Source organism: Apodemus sylvaticus, chromosome 20, assembly GCF_947179515.1.
Source record: "Apodemus sylvaticus chromosome 20, mApoSyl1.1, whole genome shotgun sequence".
NCBI lineage: Eukaryota > Metazoa > Chordata > Mammalia > Rodentia > Muridae > Apodemus > Apodemus sylvaticus.
The window spans coordinates 18971845-18991183 of record NC_067491.1 but is presented as its reverse complement, the minus strand read 5'-3'; the positions used below and the strand labels follow the sequence as shown (position 1 = coordinate 18991183).

At 41.5% G+C, this 19339-nt stretch overlaps 1 protein-coding gene across 1 annotated transcript in view; it reads right to left on the bottom strand.

Annotated features, from left to right (window-relative positions):
- Positions 1-19339, bottom strand: part of Tbc1d15 (TBC1 domain family member 15) — a 52587-nt gene that overhangs the window by 24456 nt on the left and 8792 nt on the right. Inside the window, exons 2-5 of the mRNA XM_052165730.1 lie at positions 14855-14953; positions 13749-13823; positions 9648-9786; positions 5775-5985 (exon numbers count right to left, since the gene is read on the bottom strand). Of these exons, the coding sequence (XP_052021690.1) occupies positions 5775-5985; positions 9648-9786; positions 13749-13823; positions 14855-14953 (524 nt within the window). The remainder of the gene's footprint in view (positions 1-5774; positions 5986-9647; positions 9787-13748; positions 13824-14854; positions 14954-19339) is intronic.

Here is a 19339-nt window from a genome sequence, read left to right as displayed (position 1 = left end):
TAAATGTGCACCAGAAAAGCAGATGATGTACAGGTTTAGGAACTGTTTCTTGTAGCACAGTATTTACTGGTGCGGGGCTATTTTGTTTCTAACAATAAATTACATCAAGTCACTTAAAATCTCAACTAAAAATGAAAGTAAAAGCATTGCCTGATCTGTAGGAAAGAATAAAATGTGCGGATCTTCAGCTCCTGGAGTCCGCCCGCTCTACAGCCCCATAGCATCCTAGTGACCCCTGACCTGACCACAGGAGATGAAACTGCATCACAAACCAGAGCCACAAAATCGTTCCCAAGTATTTCATTTTTTAATACTGTGTACTCCCTGATGGTTATTGCAGGTAACTCCTTGGGAAAATGAAGAAGAGATATAAGGCTCAACTACCCTGAAGGAAGTCATCAAAGTGTTAGAAAGTACAGTGAACCAAGGGAGAGGAGAGAGCACTAGCAGGCAGCCTCACTGGAAAGGACAGGCTCTCAGAACATGTTGATAACCGCCATAGTATCACACTCATTTACTCTCAAACTATCTATTCTGAGAAGCTAATCTCTCATGCTAAAAAAGATTTTAAAACTCAATGCAATACTAAAATGAGCTTTACGTCGTTGTTAGCACCAGCAATTCTACTACTGCCTGCTAAAAGTTAAAGGGAAAAATTGCAATATCAAGTATATCAGCTAAAAATTCTGATGTACTTCCCAGCTCCAACAGGAGTCAACAGACTCAGAAACCATAGAAGCTGAACAATGTGTGTGCATGCATTTGACCCAATAGCTATTTTATACTGTTACTGTCCAATAAATATGTACCACTAATGAAAGACAGGAAACAGCACTACAACCAACATCAACTGAGACTCAATTTAAAGAGAAAAGTCAATAAAGAGACAGGGAGATAGCTCATCTATTAAGAGCACTGCCTGCTCTTCTGAAGAGTCTGGGGTTGGGTCCCAGAATCCACACAGTCTGCAGCTAGCAAGGGTCTGCAGCTCCAGTCCAGGCATCTGATGCACTCCTTCTGGCCTCCACGGGCACCAGGCAAGAGCATGATACACATACATACGCGCGGACAAAACACCCATACACATAAACTAATTTTAAATCAATATTATAGAATATTCAGTGACAAACTTTATACATAATAACTAATCTTGTGAGTGGTTAGTGTGATAATACAGCCATTTTTGCTTTTTTTAGATAATCATGTAATAATGGGGGGAAAACACTGCCTAACATAGAAAGTAATTCAACAGAATTAAAATACTTGCCCCACATCCTAACAAACACTTGAGTTTTCCAGGAAAGTTTTTGTAGTTACATGTTGGTGATGTGGTGACTTCTTCCTATCTGCAGTTCAACAACAACATTCTTTTCTTCAAGTGAATACAATGCTTTAAATGATGATAATAAAAGCTTACTATTATTACATCAACTAATGCAACATTGGTTATCTAGATTAAAAAACCACCTAAAAAACAGTAAGTAGCAAGAAGCTGGCTAGACCAACCGAAATGGCAAAGAATACACAGCCAGCCCACATCTTTCTGGCTTTTATAGATCAGTCTGTCCCAAGATCACTAGCATTCTCTGCTAATCTATTTGGAGACCCTGCTCAGTGGGAGGAAAACAATACTTAGGGATTAGGATGAGATGTAAGTCTTGAGATAAAACTTAGGTTCGTGGGGTTATCTGTGACTATCTGCATGGGTCAAATTGAATTGGGAAGACATCCTGAATATGTATAGTTGATCAAATTTATGAATTTTTTTTTTTTTTTTTTTTTGGTTTTTCCGAGACAGGGTTTCTCTGTGTAGCTCTGGCTGTCCTGGAACTCACTCTGTAGACCAGGCTGGCTTCGAACTCAGAAATCCGCCTGCCTCTGCCTCCCAGAGTGCTGGGATTACAGGCATACGCCACCACTGCCTAGCTACATTTTTGCATTTTTATACTGGTAATTGTTTGGAAAATATTTTTCTGCTACTTATATTCACTGTGTATTTCTGTGGAGCTATAAAGTATGATCTAACTCAGCTTTGTGACAGAAAAGCAGTATGAAATGTTATATTTATTTCACTGATTGGTGTGATGATTAATGTTGACTGTAAACATGGCAGTATCTAGAACGACCTAGGAGGCAAGCCTCTGGGTACACCAGTGAGGGATCCCTTAGGTTGGTCTGAGGTGAAAGAGCAGGACACTGGATGGGCTGGAGGGGGGGGGGGGGCTGAACTGAATAAAAAGGAGACTGAGCTGGGCTCAGGTGCCCATCCCCCATCCCCCATCTTCCTGACCTCAGAACGCAGGTTAGCAGCTGCTCAAATTTCAGCTCCCATGTCCCCTCCACATGGCTGACTGTAACCCCTTCCTCCCTCCTGAAGTCCCTTTTGTCTAGTACTCTGTCACAGCAATGGGGAAAGCAAACAGAGCAGATGGGCTCTACAATGCTACACAATCCACGAAAGCAGGAGCCATACTTCTGTGGCCACTGCTACCTTTCCGGCAAGTAGCAGTACTACATCTAAGACACTGTGTTCAAAGAGAAGTACTTCTTAAGAAACTCTCCTTCCTGGAGACCGTCTGGGAGATAGGAGAATACACTGCTGTAACACTCTCCAGGCCCCTCCTCATTCTTGGATCCTCTTAACCAAAGAGAATGTGCCTTTTTTGTGCCCAGTTATACGGCAAGTGACCTGGCTCACACAGGAGTATGAGGTGTACACAAACCATGCTGGCATAAACTACAAGGCCACGTGCTTCCATCTCCCCGACAACAGCACCTTCCCGCCACCTTTCCTCCCTGTTTACATACTGCCTACATAACACGACCGCGACACACTCAATTGCCTAAGTGTATTAGTCAGGGTTCTCTAGAGACACAGAACTTAGGGGCAGTCTCTATATAGTTAGGGAACTTGTTGACTTACAGTCTGTAGTCCAACTCCCAACAATGGTCAGCAGCAGCTGTGAATGGAAGTCCAAGGATCTAGCAGTTGCTCAGTCCCACAAGGCAAGCAAGCTAAGAAGAGAGAATTCTCCTTCTTCCAATGCCCTTATGTAAGTGTCCAGCAGAAGGCCTGGCCCAGATTAAAGGCAAGTGCCACCACATGCCTGGATCTGGGATTTGCTTTGTCCTGGCTGACCCTGAACTCAAAGATCTCCTTGTCTTAATCTTCTGGGATTCATAGCCACTATGTCTCAAGATCTCCATGCCAAAAATCCAGGTCAGAAACTTGTATCTCCCAGGCTCAACATCAAGATTACAGGTGAGCCTTCCAATTCTGGATTGTAGTTCTTTCCAGATATAGTCAAGTTGACGACCAGGAATAGCCACTACACTAAGTGTTTCTATTTTTAAACTCATCTAGTATAAAAACATCCTATAACCTAAGATCATACCAATCGCCCAATTTCTCTTTGAAATTATATAGAAATATTTTTGTAATACTCTTTCAAAAGTATATATCAAACATAATTATCATTTATTCACTCAACTGTAATTGGATATCAAGAAAGGCATTATGGGTAGGAACAAAGAAAAAATGAAAACAAGATACCATCTAGCCTTCTGAAGTTTACTTTTCTAGAGTAGAACACACAAAAATAAAGTGTTATCTTGGGGTTTCACTGCTGTCATAAAACACCATAAACAGAAGCAACTTCGGGGAGGGGGAGTCAGAGCAGCTCTGAGTGAGGCAGGAGCTGATGCAGAGGCCATGGAGGCGCTGCCCATAGCTGCCTCCACCTCTCTGGCTCAGGCCATGACCACTCACTCACTCACTCAAGACTACCAGCCCAGGAGTGCCACTGCCCACAGTGAGCTGGGCCTTCTCATATCAATCAAGAAAAAGAAATACAAGCTTGCTCATATGCCAATCTGTTGGGGTATATTTTCAATTGAGGGTCCCTCTTCCAAAATGACACTACTTTGTGTCACATTTACATAAAACTAGCCATCACAATAGACAAAATTATCCTCTTCAGTGGCATGAGAAAAGCAATCCAGGAAATGAAATAGGGAGGAAGAGAGACAGAATGTGCATTAGTGGGAGAGGAGTATTCAGGAAAGTCCCTCTGGGAAAGCAGTAACTTGATACCTCAGAAACAACAAAAGGAGATTCCTCTAACCAGGACCAATAGCATACATAAATGATTTAAGAACAAGAAAGAGTTCAGGTGGTTTCAGGAACTCAAAAACCCATGTGGCTCAAATAAGGGACACTATGTCATGTGATGAAGTTTAATATATGAACACAACAGTAACCCAAGCACTTGGGCAGTTAAAGTAGTAAGATCAAATGTTTAAGGCTAGCTCTGCTATATATCAAGCTCAAGGCTAGCCTGGGTTACATTAAGGCCTTATCTCAAACAAAACAAAACACACACACACACACACACACACACACACACAGAGAGAGAGAGAGAGAGAGAGAGAGAGAGACAGACAGACAGACAGACAGACCAAGGCCCGTTTCACCAACTACAGAGGATCCCTTCTTCAAATTCCTACATCTTTCAAATGTTTTTCTAAGACCACTTTGACCTCTTTCTCCTCTTCAATGCAGTTAGTCTAGCACATTTAAAACAAAGTGCTTAAAGCTAAGTCTACTTCTGGTGCACACCTATAATTCCAGCACTCTGGAAGCTGAGGAGAGGGGACTGCTACAAAATGCACTAATAAACACTGCCCAACAGCTCCATCTTACCTGTCCATCTCCTAGTGCAGGCCACCCTGACTTGTGGGGTGACTGCACAGTGCTAAGACGGCTGCAGATCCTCCCTGTGTCCTGCAGCATCAGGGCCTTGTCTGCTCCAAACTTCAGCGCTCTGCAGTACTGACCATCTGAGACTGGGGCATGTTGTACTCTTCTCTCCACCGTAACCCCCCTTTCTCACCAAATCTCTCTATCCTTTTACGCTAACGGTCCACGCGCCGTTTGGGACTGTCCTGGCTCTCCGGCCTCTCTGTGTGTTAGATAAAGCTCCCTCATGTCACAGCCTCAGTCCTTTATCTCATCTTCACTGTAGTCACTCACTTGTCACTTCACTCATGACATCCCATCCCAGAGGCCCCCAAACAAGCCTGCTTCAGTCACAACTGAGTATCCAGTCATCAGGACAGTCTTTTCTGAGTGACACTAAAGTGCTTGTGGAGCACAAGAGCAAGAGAGGGACATGCTGTACCAGACAGGCAGGACAGAGGAGACAGCGCGCCAAGTGAGAGGGCCTCGTTTCCCAACTTACAATTTTATAAAAGGATGAAGAACTACTTGACTTAAAGTTCCAATCTTATATATAAAACTATGCACTTAAAATAAAATTTAATAACGGTAAATTAAGAAAACTTAATTCATAATTACTGAGGCATCACTATTAAATTATACAAAAATATTGGATTAATTTTCCCTTAAAAAACAAGCAACACATTGGGGCAGTGAGATGGCTTGGTGTAAAGGCCCCTACTGGCAACCTCGGAGGCCTGCGCAATCCCAGGGACCCGCTCGGCAGAAGTCACTGCATAAATGCAGACACAGTGCACGTGTGCACGACAGTGAGTAAACTGGATTTCAGAATGGAAAAAGCTAGTACATTGATAAAAAGCTTTAGGTTCAAAATACTAAATGTTACTCTCTCACGGATGCTGAAGCTAGGGTGCTGACACCCTGTGTGCACTCTCACCCGCATGTCCTCTGGTCACTGATGCTCAGTAACAAGTACAGTCTGCCCTGGGACTAGTAAGGCTCCTGCTTCAATAAGTAGGCAGTCATTGGTACTTACTCACACAATACCACGTATTTCTCAAGAGACTCGATCAGCAGTCGGCTGTCTCCTTGGTGGAAGTGCAGAGCGGGCAGCATGACATCATCCTTCAGACGGAAGACCAGGTACGACCAGCCCATACCCTCTTTGCTTTGCTTGACTGACTTCAGGTCTGCCAAACTGAACAGGAATGACCATTTGCTTTTCCCATTTCTATGGCTTGGACCATCTTAAAAACAAGAAAATGGGGCGAAATATCTTTGTTCATCTTTTTAAAAGGTACTGAGAGTACTCATCACGTTTGCCTAGAAGTTATCTGTCTAACCCAGGGACACGCTGTGCAGTCATATGGCTACAGTTTTTACCTACAGTAGAAATGGACACTTAACATTTCTTAAAGAGAACTACTTTTAAAATGAGCTATCCTATCATAAACAAATTCAAATACACTACGCAGTATAAAATAAAATGGGATGAAGTCATGTCTTTCAAGCTAGCATTGAACTCACTATGTAATGAGGATACCTTCAACATCTGATCCACTTGCCTCCAACTCTGGGAAGCTAAGATTACAAGCATGTGCCACCTCCTTCACAGGCCCAGTTTATTCAGATTAAACTCAGGACACTAGATAAGCACTCTAGCGATGAATCTGCATGACCAGCCCCACTAAACTGTTTCTACCAAATTAAGAATGAAATTCAAATAACAGTTATATAAAATGCAACACTTTCTGAATTTGTAGCAAATTTGCAGAAGATGAAACCTTAGGCCCATGAACATTACCCAAACTGTTAATAAGCAACTTAAAGATTACTTTTTTAAAAGAAATCTTAAAACTATTTTAAAAGTATTTTCTTACTAGAAGTATTTACCTATTATTTCTAATATGAAATGTTACTTTGCTTTTATAATTTAATTGAGAAATGTCTCTGAAATCTAAAAGAAAAACAACATACTTTTAAAAGTGTTATTTCATTAGATATATCTCATACAGTCTTATGAATTTCATCCCACTTATCATATGCAAAATAATGTTTACAAAACTTGCTCAAAAAAAAAAGATTAATTGGTGCTGGCTTACACGCACATCACTGTCCTACGTAATTGGAGATATCACCATCCCATCGTCTGCAGGAAGACTTCCTACTAAGTCACATTGAAAGCTGTTATCGAAGGCTACAGTAATCACCTGCACACACTGCCCGCACCTGGGTTGAGCGGTGACCACGGATCTAAGGCTGGTATCAGAGTAGGTGCAGAGCCCACGTGCCACACGTTTCACTAGAACAATGCTCAGAGCGCACAAGCTCACTGGACATGGAGAGCATTTCTAAAGATTCCCACTTCCCTCATCTCTCACCTGAACTGTCTACAAAGAACACATGCTACTCTATCTGCAAAAAGCAGAACAATTTTCGTAAAGCAGCAGCAATGACAAATTAGATAAAAGAGAAACAGAAACAACACATACAATTGTACTCAAATCACACTGAACTTCACCATGTTACACAGGAAGGACATGAGTCTGCATACTTCAGGAGCACACATTTTAGACAGCCTTCCCCTTAACGGAAGCTATTCCATGCAGTGTAAAAGCAGGCAGTCTCCCACTCCCCCCATGTGAAGCTCTGACAAAGATGACAACTATAAGTTCACGTCTACACGTCTACACATCTACACACCTCCTCATTAAAGCACAAGCTTGATAACAGCAACTTACACAAAATATTAAAAATGCTTCATGAAAATATTGAGGAAGCATGGTCTACAGAGTGAGTCCAGGACAGCCAGGGCTACACAGAGAAACCCTGTCTCGGAAAAAAAAAATATTGTGTAAATTCAACTTTGATGAGTTATTTCCTTAAGCCAGGCAGCACAGGCATGTACACAGGCAGGTGGATCTCTGAGATGTGGAGGCCAATTGATCTACACAGCAAATCCCAGGGCTGTCAGGGCAGCCAGGGCAGTGCAGGAGTTAAGGAAAGGCTGTCCAAACAAAAATAAAAATAAGGGGAGAGGGGAAGTGCCTCTCATGTCCAGGTACATCTCAAGTACACATGAGGTAATCAAAAGTGTGCTCAATAAATGTAAGAAAAATCTGTATTGTGTCAGTGTAATAATAGTCTGCAAGCAACTGCAGTCAACAGTAACTGGACAGAAATGGCTACAAGAGAAAACAGAGTCCAAGAGCTAATTCAGAACGTCCTTTCTCCTTAAGGTAAAAGTTAACTTTTTTTAAAAGATTTATTATTATATGTAAGTACACTGTTGCTCTCTTCAGACACTCCAGAAGAGGGAGATCTCATTATGGACAGTTGTGAGCCACCATGTGGTTGCTAGGATCTTTGGAAGAGTAGTCAATGCTCTTAACCACTGAGCCTTCTCTCCAGTTCCCAAGGCAGAAGTTAAAAAGAAAGTAGTTCTCATGAACATGGACAGTGCCTCCAATACATTCGATAGGGGAAATGAACAGTGAAATGTAAAATAAACAGTTCACTAAGTCTCTTTATGTCTTGAATGGAATTCACATCAATAATATGACAATTTATTGGGCTGGAATTATAGCCAAAAAAAATTTGTTCTTCTGTAGGTTAACCATTTCAATACATTAACCTTAGAAAAGCAAAGAATTTGAAGTATCATGCTAAATGTTTTTATGAAAACCAAGTAAGACTTAGATTATCTTTAATCTAAAGTAAGACTTTAGATTTTCTAAAAGCATGTTCTAATTTTTCTTTATACATCATAAGGGGAAAGTACAAAATAATGTAAAAGTTACAAAAATGTAAAAGCTACATGTGAAAAGAATAAAATAAAAACTCCAAACTCACATCAAATATTAAAATGTTTCCTAAAATGTTTCAAGAAATTCAATTTCTTAGAAATTATTTTCTTAAACACAGCATCCTATCATGTGCCTTTAACGTCAGCATGGGAGGTTAAGGCAGGAGGATCTGAGGGCGAGGGCACCAGGCCAGCCAGGGCTACAGAATGAGACCCTATCTCAAGATGGAAAAAGAAAAGAAAGGAAAAGTAGGTATTTCCTTAGGACTCTTAGAAAAGAGAGCAGGGAAAAGAGGAGAAAGCATCTAGACACATGAAAACCTCCCGTAGGACTGTCTGCGTGATTAAATGCACAGATGAGTTAGTCCCTCCCATGTGCTGGGAGGTGGTGGCACATGCCTTTGACTTAACAAGCAATCATAAATACATTGGTCATATAACATATGAGCTAGTTAGATATTTAGTATACTACATGAATTCTGTGGAATACGTGCTATTTTTCTGACATAGTATGTACAATAGCAAATATCTTGATTCTTCCTTCCTGTAAACACATAGTAAATACACATTTTAACTATACAAAGGGGAATAGCAATTGAACATATGGAAGACACTGGAAAGAGCGGAGTCAGAATGGTACAGTTTAGTAGTATACTCCATCTCCCCCTGCTGTCTCAGGGTGAAATAACATGATTTTTAAAATACTAGATTAAGAAAGGCATGTACTGAGTCCTTTGTTCTTGAGACTGTCTTGCTATGTGGTCCAGGCCTGGAGGAACTAAAGGTGCAGCCAGGCTGCCCTTGAACTCAGGCTCCTCCTGCCTCAGCCTCCCAGTGGTGGGCTCAGACGTGCAGTTATCACCCAGAGTTTATCAAAGATATTTTTTTAAGTGTTTCTTACTTTGCTATTAGTAACTAAAAAATAGAACAAGTATTTTTAAATCCTCTTTTGCAGTCACAACAACAAAATAAAAAATAAGAACAGGACAGAACTAGTTATTATGCACGCACATTAAAGGGTCAGATCGTCCCCCGTGGTTGAGGAACATTAAAGCATTTCTTGGCACAACTGTTCACTTTAAGATCTCAGAGCACGGTTCATACCTCCATTGGTATGTGGCTTCTTCTTAAATGACACTGTGTTGACCATGTCCCACTCTGCTTCATAGCTGCTCTGCTGCTCCGATCCTCGATGAGTTCTTTCCTTTGGAGCCTGAGTCCACTCTACAACTGAGCTGGAGTCCTGAAACAGTAACATAAACATGTAAGTCTGAAGCTAATAGATGCCGATGCGTGACATCGGAGCCCCAGTAAATGATGTCCAAAAGCTGTGGCAGGCAGGCAGCAGGGAGCCAGCCAGCTCTCCTCCTGCAGTTAGGGTTGCCATCAATGTGTACAAGCCACTGGGGTCCTGAAGGGCTCTGAGTCACTGTAAGTCTCGCCTCACTTCCTCCCTGGCCTGTCATGTGTGCAGCTGTGAGGACTGAGCATGGCAGCCGTCTCATGAGAAGAGAAGGAAAGCAGGAGGTAAAGAGCATCCGCTTCCCAGACTGAGATTTATGGAAAGTAACTGTAGGAATTTATTTAGGCCAAAATTAATTATGTATTTTCTAACAATAAAGATTAGCTAAAAGCAACATTCATCTATGATATATAGCTGTAACAAATCTATATAGACATAAGTTAGATATAGCATGTGTAATATAAATATACATATAACATATCTATACATCATATAACAATGTATATGATTTTGATTTTAAAGAGAATAAAACCAAACATCTACTTCTGTATGAAAAACAATATATGTAAATTGAAGTGAACCTGAGATTCTAACCATGACAGGCAAAAGAGAAATACCCAGACTACAAAACAACTCCTACACACTTCATGCAAGCAAACGGAAGCTAGAGAGATGCCTGAGCATGTCAAGTCTCTTGCTCCTGTCAACTGACATTCAATTGTGTGCAGAATGTGTGCAGTCAAAGAACAGAGCTGACTCCCACAGGCTGTCCTCTCACCTCCACAAGCACATGCATGGAGACAGACAGACAGACACACGGAGAGGAAGAGGAAGGGAGAGTGAGAACCACAGAGACACAAAGAAGCACACACAAGATAAACGAAATGTTAAAAAAAAAGTAATAATAAACACATGGTCTGAACAAGGACGTCAGAAAATAAGAGAGTAGAGAAAGCCTCACTGCTCTTCCGGGGATGATTCCTAGCGCCTGCATGTCAGCTAGCCCATTTGTTAACTCCAGCTCCAGGGTGAACCCTCTCCTGGCCTCCCTGGGCACCAGGTACACATGTGGTACGCAGGTGTAGATACCACCAAAACACCCATACACATGCAAAAAGCAAGAAATTTATTTTAAAAAGGAAAACAAGATTCAACTGTTTTAAGAAGTTTCAACGGGCGGTGGTGGCGCCCAGCACTTGGGAGGCAGAGGCAGGGGATTTCTGAGTTCGAGGCCAGCCTGGTCTACAGAGTGAGTTCCAGGACAGCCAGGGCTACACAGAAAAACCCTGTCTCGAGAAGAAAAAAAAAAAAAAGAAGAAGTTTCAAATGTTTTAAGAAGATTTTATTTTTTTGACTTATTTAATTTTGAAATATAGTATCAAATATAAAAGGAAGTGGGAGAAAATGGACTGTCTTACATCGTTGGCATTAGAATAGTACCTGCAGGAGGGCAATGTAGATGAACTGGTAAAAATTAAACTACTCATCGATGGAAGAATAACTAAGGGGTGGATATTTAAGTACTAGGCTAGAATGTAAAGGCTGATACACACTTACAGTCACTTAAAGTCATAATGAATTTTAAGTAAACAATTACCCTCTCTCATTGTACGCACACACACACAACATATATGTAAGAATTAATTTAAAGTGACATTACAGATCTAAATATAAAAGTTAAAATTACAATGTTCTAAAAAAAGTAGAACAAAATTTTAAAAATAGATAAACTGGGCATTATTAAAGATACAAATTTGTTCTTCAAAAGGCATTTGAAGAGACAGCCTAAAAATGAGAAGACAGCTTGCAAATTACACATGTGGTAAGAGGCTTGTTTCAAGAAACCAATAAACAGGCCTGAGATAGCCCAGTGTACCTGTGACCCAAGTTCAAGGACCAGATTCCCCGTGGCAGCAGGAGAACCAGCTTGAGCTGTCCTATGACCTCTAGCACTGAATGTTACATACAGATGGGTGGATGGTAGGATGGATAGATGGAGGACAGATGAATGGATGACAGACAGACAGACAGACAATCAAGCCTAAGGCTGGGCATGGTGGTGGTGTATGTCTTTAATCTCAGCACTCAGAAGGAGCTCTTGTGAGTTCAAGGCCAGTCTGGTTACATGGTAAGTTTACATCAGCAAGAGTTTTAAAAGAGACAAACGGCAGAGCACTTAAGAGCACTTATCTATCCAAGGAAAATACACGTGTAATCTTATGAAAAGATGCCCCGTTACATCAGAAAAACAAAAGAACCAAAACCACAATGGCATACTAATTACTAATACCTCCAGGCAGACTAGCATGCCCTGTGCCCTTTAAAATAAAAAGTAAACATGACCGTACTTAGATACCAGTTCTTTACAGATACAACAAAGTTAAAATGTGCCCAACCCAAATCTTGCATAGTTTCTCTTATTTGTAGAACCAGATTTGTGTTTTGGTGCTACAGGACTTTCTTTAGGACCACCGACTCCAGATTACGACCTGGAGACATATTTATCCTAAATGCCTAGGCCTCAGAGCTCATAACTTCTTACCCCATTTATTCTATTCTAATTCTGCCATGTGGCTTGCTAGTTACCGCTTCTTAGTCCCAGTCGGCTTCTTCCCTGACTGGCAAATCCCCACCTCCTCCTTCCCAGAGACCTATCTCTGATTCTTCAAAGTCCAACTTTCTACTTCCTGCCTTTGCTATAGGCCATCAGCTTTGTAATAAACCAATCAGAAGGTAAAAGAGGAAATGTTTACAAAACACTGAGACAGGTGATACTTAAAAATACCAAGTCCAGCCTGCGGTCAGATCTCTGCCCATTCAAAAGTCAGCATTTATATAAAACAGAAACAATCCTTACACGGTGCATAAAAACATCACTCCAACGTTTATTTGTGTGTGCATGTGCATGTGTGTGCATGTATGTGAAACTAGAGATGAGGGTAGGGGATCTTAGGTGGCAGAGAGGAGGGGAAAACTATGAGTGTCGCACAGAAAACAGATCTACTGTAGAGAGGAAGAGTACCAGCACGAAAGGGGCAGGAAGACGGCCTTTTTAGAAAGTTGTGTCAAGGCAGGTTTTGCTGAAGTAGACATAGGTAAAAGGATGTTTTGTTAAGTAGACATGTGAAGGAACATTTCACTAAAGCAGTTACAGGTAAAGGAGACAGAAAAGACCCATGATGCTAAGAAGGACCCAGCAGATGACACAGCAGTAGATGACACTGGATAGTATTGGTATGCCTTGTCATTCATTTATGTTCATCCTCTGTCACGGCTTCATAGAAAAAAGCACACCAAAAAGCTTCTCGTGGTGGTCTGGTGGCCTCTCACTGTTTCTGCAGATTCAGGCTGATTGACAGAGTAATATCCACTGATACACTCACATGGTGTTTTGCTAAGGCAAAACCCGTTGTAGACGTGGTGTTTAGAGGGAGTATAAACACAACCCCAGGGACAGTGGGGGGGGCTTACACAGCTAGCCTTGCAAGGCTTTGTAGGTCTCTCATCTCGAGTTGAGAGATGCAGACAGAGAACTCCTGGCATCCCTGCCGGTCTCGCTTGCTCCTGCTGACTTGCAGAGTGAGGTGTGGCTGTTTCTGCTGGGTCATACCTCTGCCGCTGATTCGTGTTTGCTATCCTGACACCACTGAACTGAACTGGTGGTATATATCCTGACAATGCAGATTAGATTAGCTCCAAAGAACTATTTCTAAAAGGTCCACTTCCCCACATCCTAATAACCATTCTTTTCTACCACCTCTGGTGGGTGGTGGGCTAGAAGGGAGGCTAAAGCATTTAAGAACCATCATTAAAAGTAGGTTTTCAAAAACGTAAGCCTACACAGGGGAAGGCATTAGCGCAAGGTGGTATATAAGAAACATGGATGTGTACATACACACACACACACACAGACACACACAAATAAAATATATAGAATTCTCTAAGTGGTATTTTTTAAATACCTTTCCAGCATACAGAATACTAGAAGAATCTAATGCGTCATCCAATGGTCTCCAGTCCACTATTACTTCAGCATCCTACAGAAAAAAATCATAAAATATATTTATAATTCATCAAGAAAACTTGAGCATCCTGATGAAAGAAACTATGAATTATATTTATAATTTATCCATATATTATAATCTTAATCTATTTTTTATTTCTAAACACAAAATGAAATTTAGGTCCTTAAATATTGGCATTTTACCCATAACATCATTATTTAACAATTATGGAAATTTAATTCTAATTATTTTCATTATGAAAACCTTGTATTACTATAATGTTTACACAGCCCTTTTTCTTTGGCGACAGGCTATCTCTGGTGCCCTGGCTGTCCTGAACTACATATACAGGCCAGGCCGGCCTCGAACCCACTGAGCTCCGCCTGCTCTGCTTCCCAAGGGCTAGGAATAGGGTCCATGCCGATGTGCTCAGCTTTATAAACACATTTAAGATAATTCATCATCTTCAGCAGTTTTCCTAAGGTATTCTGTCTCTAGCATTATCTCGATGTTAAATTCATAGCAAATATACATTATCTTTTGAAGTGGAAATTTCTGGATTCTTTGGAAACTCAGCTGTGTCACGTGATGTTTTTCTGGAAGCTGTCTTATAAGAGGATGTTTTGCTGAAGCAGACATGTGAGAGAGCCTACAATGTTTTACACATGGGTTCTCATGGTATTCCAACTGATTTTCGTCTCTCCTGCCAATGGGCGGAGCCTATGGTTTCTACTGGATCCAGCCAATCAAGCCGCTGCTGCTTCTGATTCATGTTGGGTGCTTGCTATTGGACTGGACTGCTGATGTCCTGACAATGAAGACTGAAATTGTCCCAAAAACCTCTAAACAGGTCCATAGCCCCCTTTTCCTATAAACCTTCTTTTCCCCCTACCTCTGGTCAATGGGCTAGAAGAGAGGCTGAAGTGTTCTAGAACCCTAAAGTAGGTTTAGAGAAAAATCTAAGCCAATAATCTTACATATGAAATTCAAACTCTTTTCCAAAGCCCTGAAGAGAATCACCATCATAAACTATTATTAAATAAATCATTTTACCAGAAACTCACCTTTTCTAAAACACGCAATATTCCTGAAATTAAGCTGTCTTGGTCATTTGCCTTTCCACAAGATGAGTGAATATATACGCCTTCTTGTTCATATATAATCTGAAACAGCAAATAAACAAGATCATCATACACGATTTCCCTTTCATTTGTGTGTGTGTTTGCATGCATGTGTGCATCCTGAGCATGCATCTCCCTTCTCAGAGCTGAAATGGCAGGTCTGTCTCGACGGGTGCTGGAGAGCTGAACTTGCACCTACAAGGCACACACGTTACTCACTGAGCCCCAGCTTTAGTCACACTTTTTATTTCAACACTTCTTAAAAATAACTGAGATGTGTTCTTTTCTTTTTTTACTTTTTAAATGTTTTGTACATATGCCTGGTTTTCTTACAGGAAATGTTTAATCACCACTGAAGGCCTGGTTCCTGTGGAGGCCAGAGGATGCATCAGATCCTCTGGAACCGGAGAGTCAGATGACTCCGAACCATGTGGATATTGGGGAGTGAACTTGAGTCCTCCAGGAGAGAGCTGAGGCTCTTAACTGTTGAGGTGTTTTCTTATAATACTGTTCAAGTGTCTGATTACCCCATATTCAAATGTATCACAGGTTGATTGGGACAAGAAGTATTTCAGATTCATGAATATGTACTCATAATGGATATTTTAAGAACAAGGCTGGCCGGGCGGTGGAGGCACACGCCTTTAATCCCAGCACTTGGGAGGCAGAGACAGGAGGATTTCTGAGTTCGAGGCCAGCCTGATCTACAGAGTAAGTTCCAGGACAGCCAGGGCTATACAGAGAAACCAGGTCTCAAAAAAACAAAAAACAAAAAACAAAAACAAAAAACAAACAAACAAAAAGAACAAGGCCAAATCCAAATCCAAAATTTTTCAGTGTGCTATATGCCTTATACACAGTTTGAAAACAGCTCCGTAGGTTCAGAGTGCCTTGACTGCAGACTGTCAGGTGAAATCAGGGTGTGGGATTTTCTATCTGTAGTATCAACTCAGCACTGAAAACATTTTAGATCTGGATACATTATAGATTCTGGATTTTCAGATTAGAAATACTCAACCTGTATTAAAACACATCACACAGACTTCAGGAAGTTTCAAATAGAAAAATCAGAAGGAAATTTGCTTCAATACACATAAATATTTCTTTTTCAGACTGGTAAAAATCACACTCTACAGTGATTCATCTCTACCATAATGATGTATAACTAAATGCTCTGTGCTTAATGTATAAATTCATCTACTCCAGGCTGGAGCTGGGGTAGCCATCAGTGGTATAACACTTGCCTAGTAGGCACAAAGCCTTGGATTTATTTCCAGCCACACACAACACCAATAACAACAATATTTTAATATTTTAAGGTAAGCATTGAATTCAAACTAAAACTCTACATGAAAATATTCAAAAGATCCAACAGTAAGCTATAAGGAGCAGGTGTTTCTATGTATTCCTACAGTGGCATGGTCTCATAAGTGATCATGCTGCTGTGGACTTCACAACATAGGCATAAACTTACATGGAATAATATGGGAATTTTAAAGGGTGCTTCCAGGCCTTTTCTCCTGCTCCTATCTCCAGGGGAACACACAGATCTTCCCTTCCAAACTTTGTCCCATCCCCCATCTCCAGCAGGCACTCTCTGGGAACCCATAGGTCACTCTGACCAGGAAAGCAGTCTAACTGCATATCTTCCCCTCACCCTCCATTCCTCTAAATCCCATCTTCTACCTCCTCCCTAACTGTGGCAGACCTGCTGAGCCCTCTCCTCGATGCCCCCATTCCCAGGGGACTAAGCAGATGCTGGGAACGCCCTGCTTTCCTCCCTCCTGTGGACCGCATCTATTCCAGTACCCAGAAACTCATTTTTTTTTTACTGGAGGCCCCAGTGCCCACACCTATCAGGACCCAATAATTGCCTACCAGGCAACATACAGTCACCACATTTAAAAAACAGAAAAAACAAAACAGAAACCAAGAAACAAGACATGCCCGCCCCGCCCCCCCCCAAAGACCAGACTAAACATTAGCACCTAAAATTATAACCTTCCCAAACCCAGATGCCAGGATAGAAGCACAACCAGTAACAGCCAGGACAGTAGGTCTCCACTAGGGCCCAGCAACCCCACCACAGCAGGCCCTGAGCAGTCCAACACGGCTGAAGCACATCAAATACCTTAAAACAGCCTTTATGGGGTAATGAATAACTCCTTTAAAGAAATTTGTGAGAACACAAGCAGTGGAAGAAAGGAATCAAACAGTTCAAGACTTGAATGTGGAAACAGAATCAATGAAGAAAACCCAACTGAGGGAAATCTGGAAATGAACATTTAAGAACTCACAGGAACCACAGAAGCAAGCCTCATCAACAGGGGAGACGAAGGCCACTGAAAACACAAGACAAGAAATGGACACCTCAGTCAAAGCAAATGCTAAATCTAGAAAGCTCCAGGCACAAAATTCCAGGAATCCTGGACACTATGAAAAGAGCAAATGTAAAAATAATAGTAGAGAAGGCCAGGTGGCAGGGATGAGGCACGCCTTTAATTCTGGCACCTGGGAGGCAGGGGCAGTCAGATCTCTGAGTTTGAGGCCAGACTCATCCACAGAGTGAGTTCCAGGACAGAAAGCCAGGACTTCACAGATACCCTGTCTAGAAAAAAACAGGGGGGCTGTAAAAAGCACAGAAATCATTTTCAAGAAAATTTCCCCAAACTAAAGGAGATGCCTATCAAGGTATAAGAAGTATACAGAACACCAGATACAGAAAGCAAAGTCCCTCTGTGCACATAATAATCAGAAGCTATGGGGGGGGGGGGGCGCACTAACATATAAAGGCAGACCCATTAGAATTATATACCTCATTTCTCAATGGAGACATTAAAACCCAGAAGGGCCTGGACAGATGTGCCACTGACTTTAAGAGAGCACACGTGCCAGCCCAGTCCACTATACCCAGCAAAGCTTTTAATCACTGTACATGGATAAACAAGACATCCCATGACAAGCCTGCCTCTGCCTCCAGTGCTGAAGGCACAGGTACACCCAACATGCCCAGCTCTCTACAGTACCTTTCTGAGAGAAAACAACATGTCACAAAACTCAAAATTCTAAACTATACTTACACTGTCTGTAGAAGACAGTCATGTTTAGCTTTCTAATTTTAAAGGTATAACTGTAACTTATAGAAATTAGTTAAGTCTGCCTGAAAAGGCAAATCGAAAATGACTGATTTGCATAAACTACTAAATTTTATGAAATCCCCATCTTTGTGTAATCTATATCCTCTGAACTCAATCGCATTAAAAAAGTATAAGCACCTGTATTATATACATATTTTCCTTACTTTCCCCTAAACAACAGCATATCTGTAATTTACATAGCTTTTCTATTATGCAGGTATTACAATAAAGCATGAAACGAGGCAGACTATGCAAAATATTAAAATAAACATTTAAAAATGACCAGGTATGATAGTACATGCATTTAATCCTAGCACTCAGGAGACAGGAGTAGGCAAATGTCTGAGTTCCAGGGCAGAAGGACCACATGAGGCTCTGTGTAAATAAATCCCTAGTATTTGCTAAGGTGGTGCTAGTGAGAAGCTCAGCAGATAAAAGGCGGCAGCTTCCAGATGGAGGCAGGCCTAGATCCCGTGGAGAGCTGACTCCCCAGTTACCTTCTGACCTCCATTCATGCATATGTCATGCATGTGTGCTGTGTGGACACACACACACACACACTTTTTTAGGATATTTAAGTTGCCCGCGCAGTTGAGTGCATATATAAAACATCTAATGATATGCTACTAGCATCAATAGCCTTTAGCAAAGAAACTAAACCAGATAACTTATTAAAGTAACTCTGAAGACAGGCACTACAGCCCACGCCTATCATCTCAGCCCTTGGAGGCTGAAGCAGAGGCATGGAGTTTCAGGTCATCCTCAGCCTTATAACAAAGTCAAGGCCAACACTGGTTTTCATGAGCTACTACTGCCTCAAACAAGTGCTGAGGAAAAGGTGATAACAGTAACTAAAGAGCTCTGAGGGGATACAGAAAATGATTTATACAAATTTGCTGACCTCGATTTTAACATTTAATGTTAAAATTAAAGAGCAAAAACGAGACACTGTAGGTAAATTCAATGTGGCAGGCAGAGATAGATGCACCTTTTTTTAAAAAAATATTATTTAATGTGTATGGGTGCACTGTCACTGTCTTCAGACACACTAGAAGAGGGCATCAGATCGCATTCCAGATGGTTGTGAGCCACCACGTGGTTGCTGGGAACTGAACTCAGGAGCTCTGGAAGAGCAGTCAGTGCCCTTACCCGCTGAGCCATCTCTCCAGCCCGACAGACGCACTTCTGCATCACAGAATGTAAAGCCATGGCCCTAAAGCTGAGACGAGAGCACGCACAGCACAATGGTGGGCTCCTAGAGTTTCCACTCTGATGTGGAACTGAACCAAAC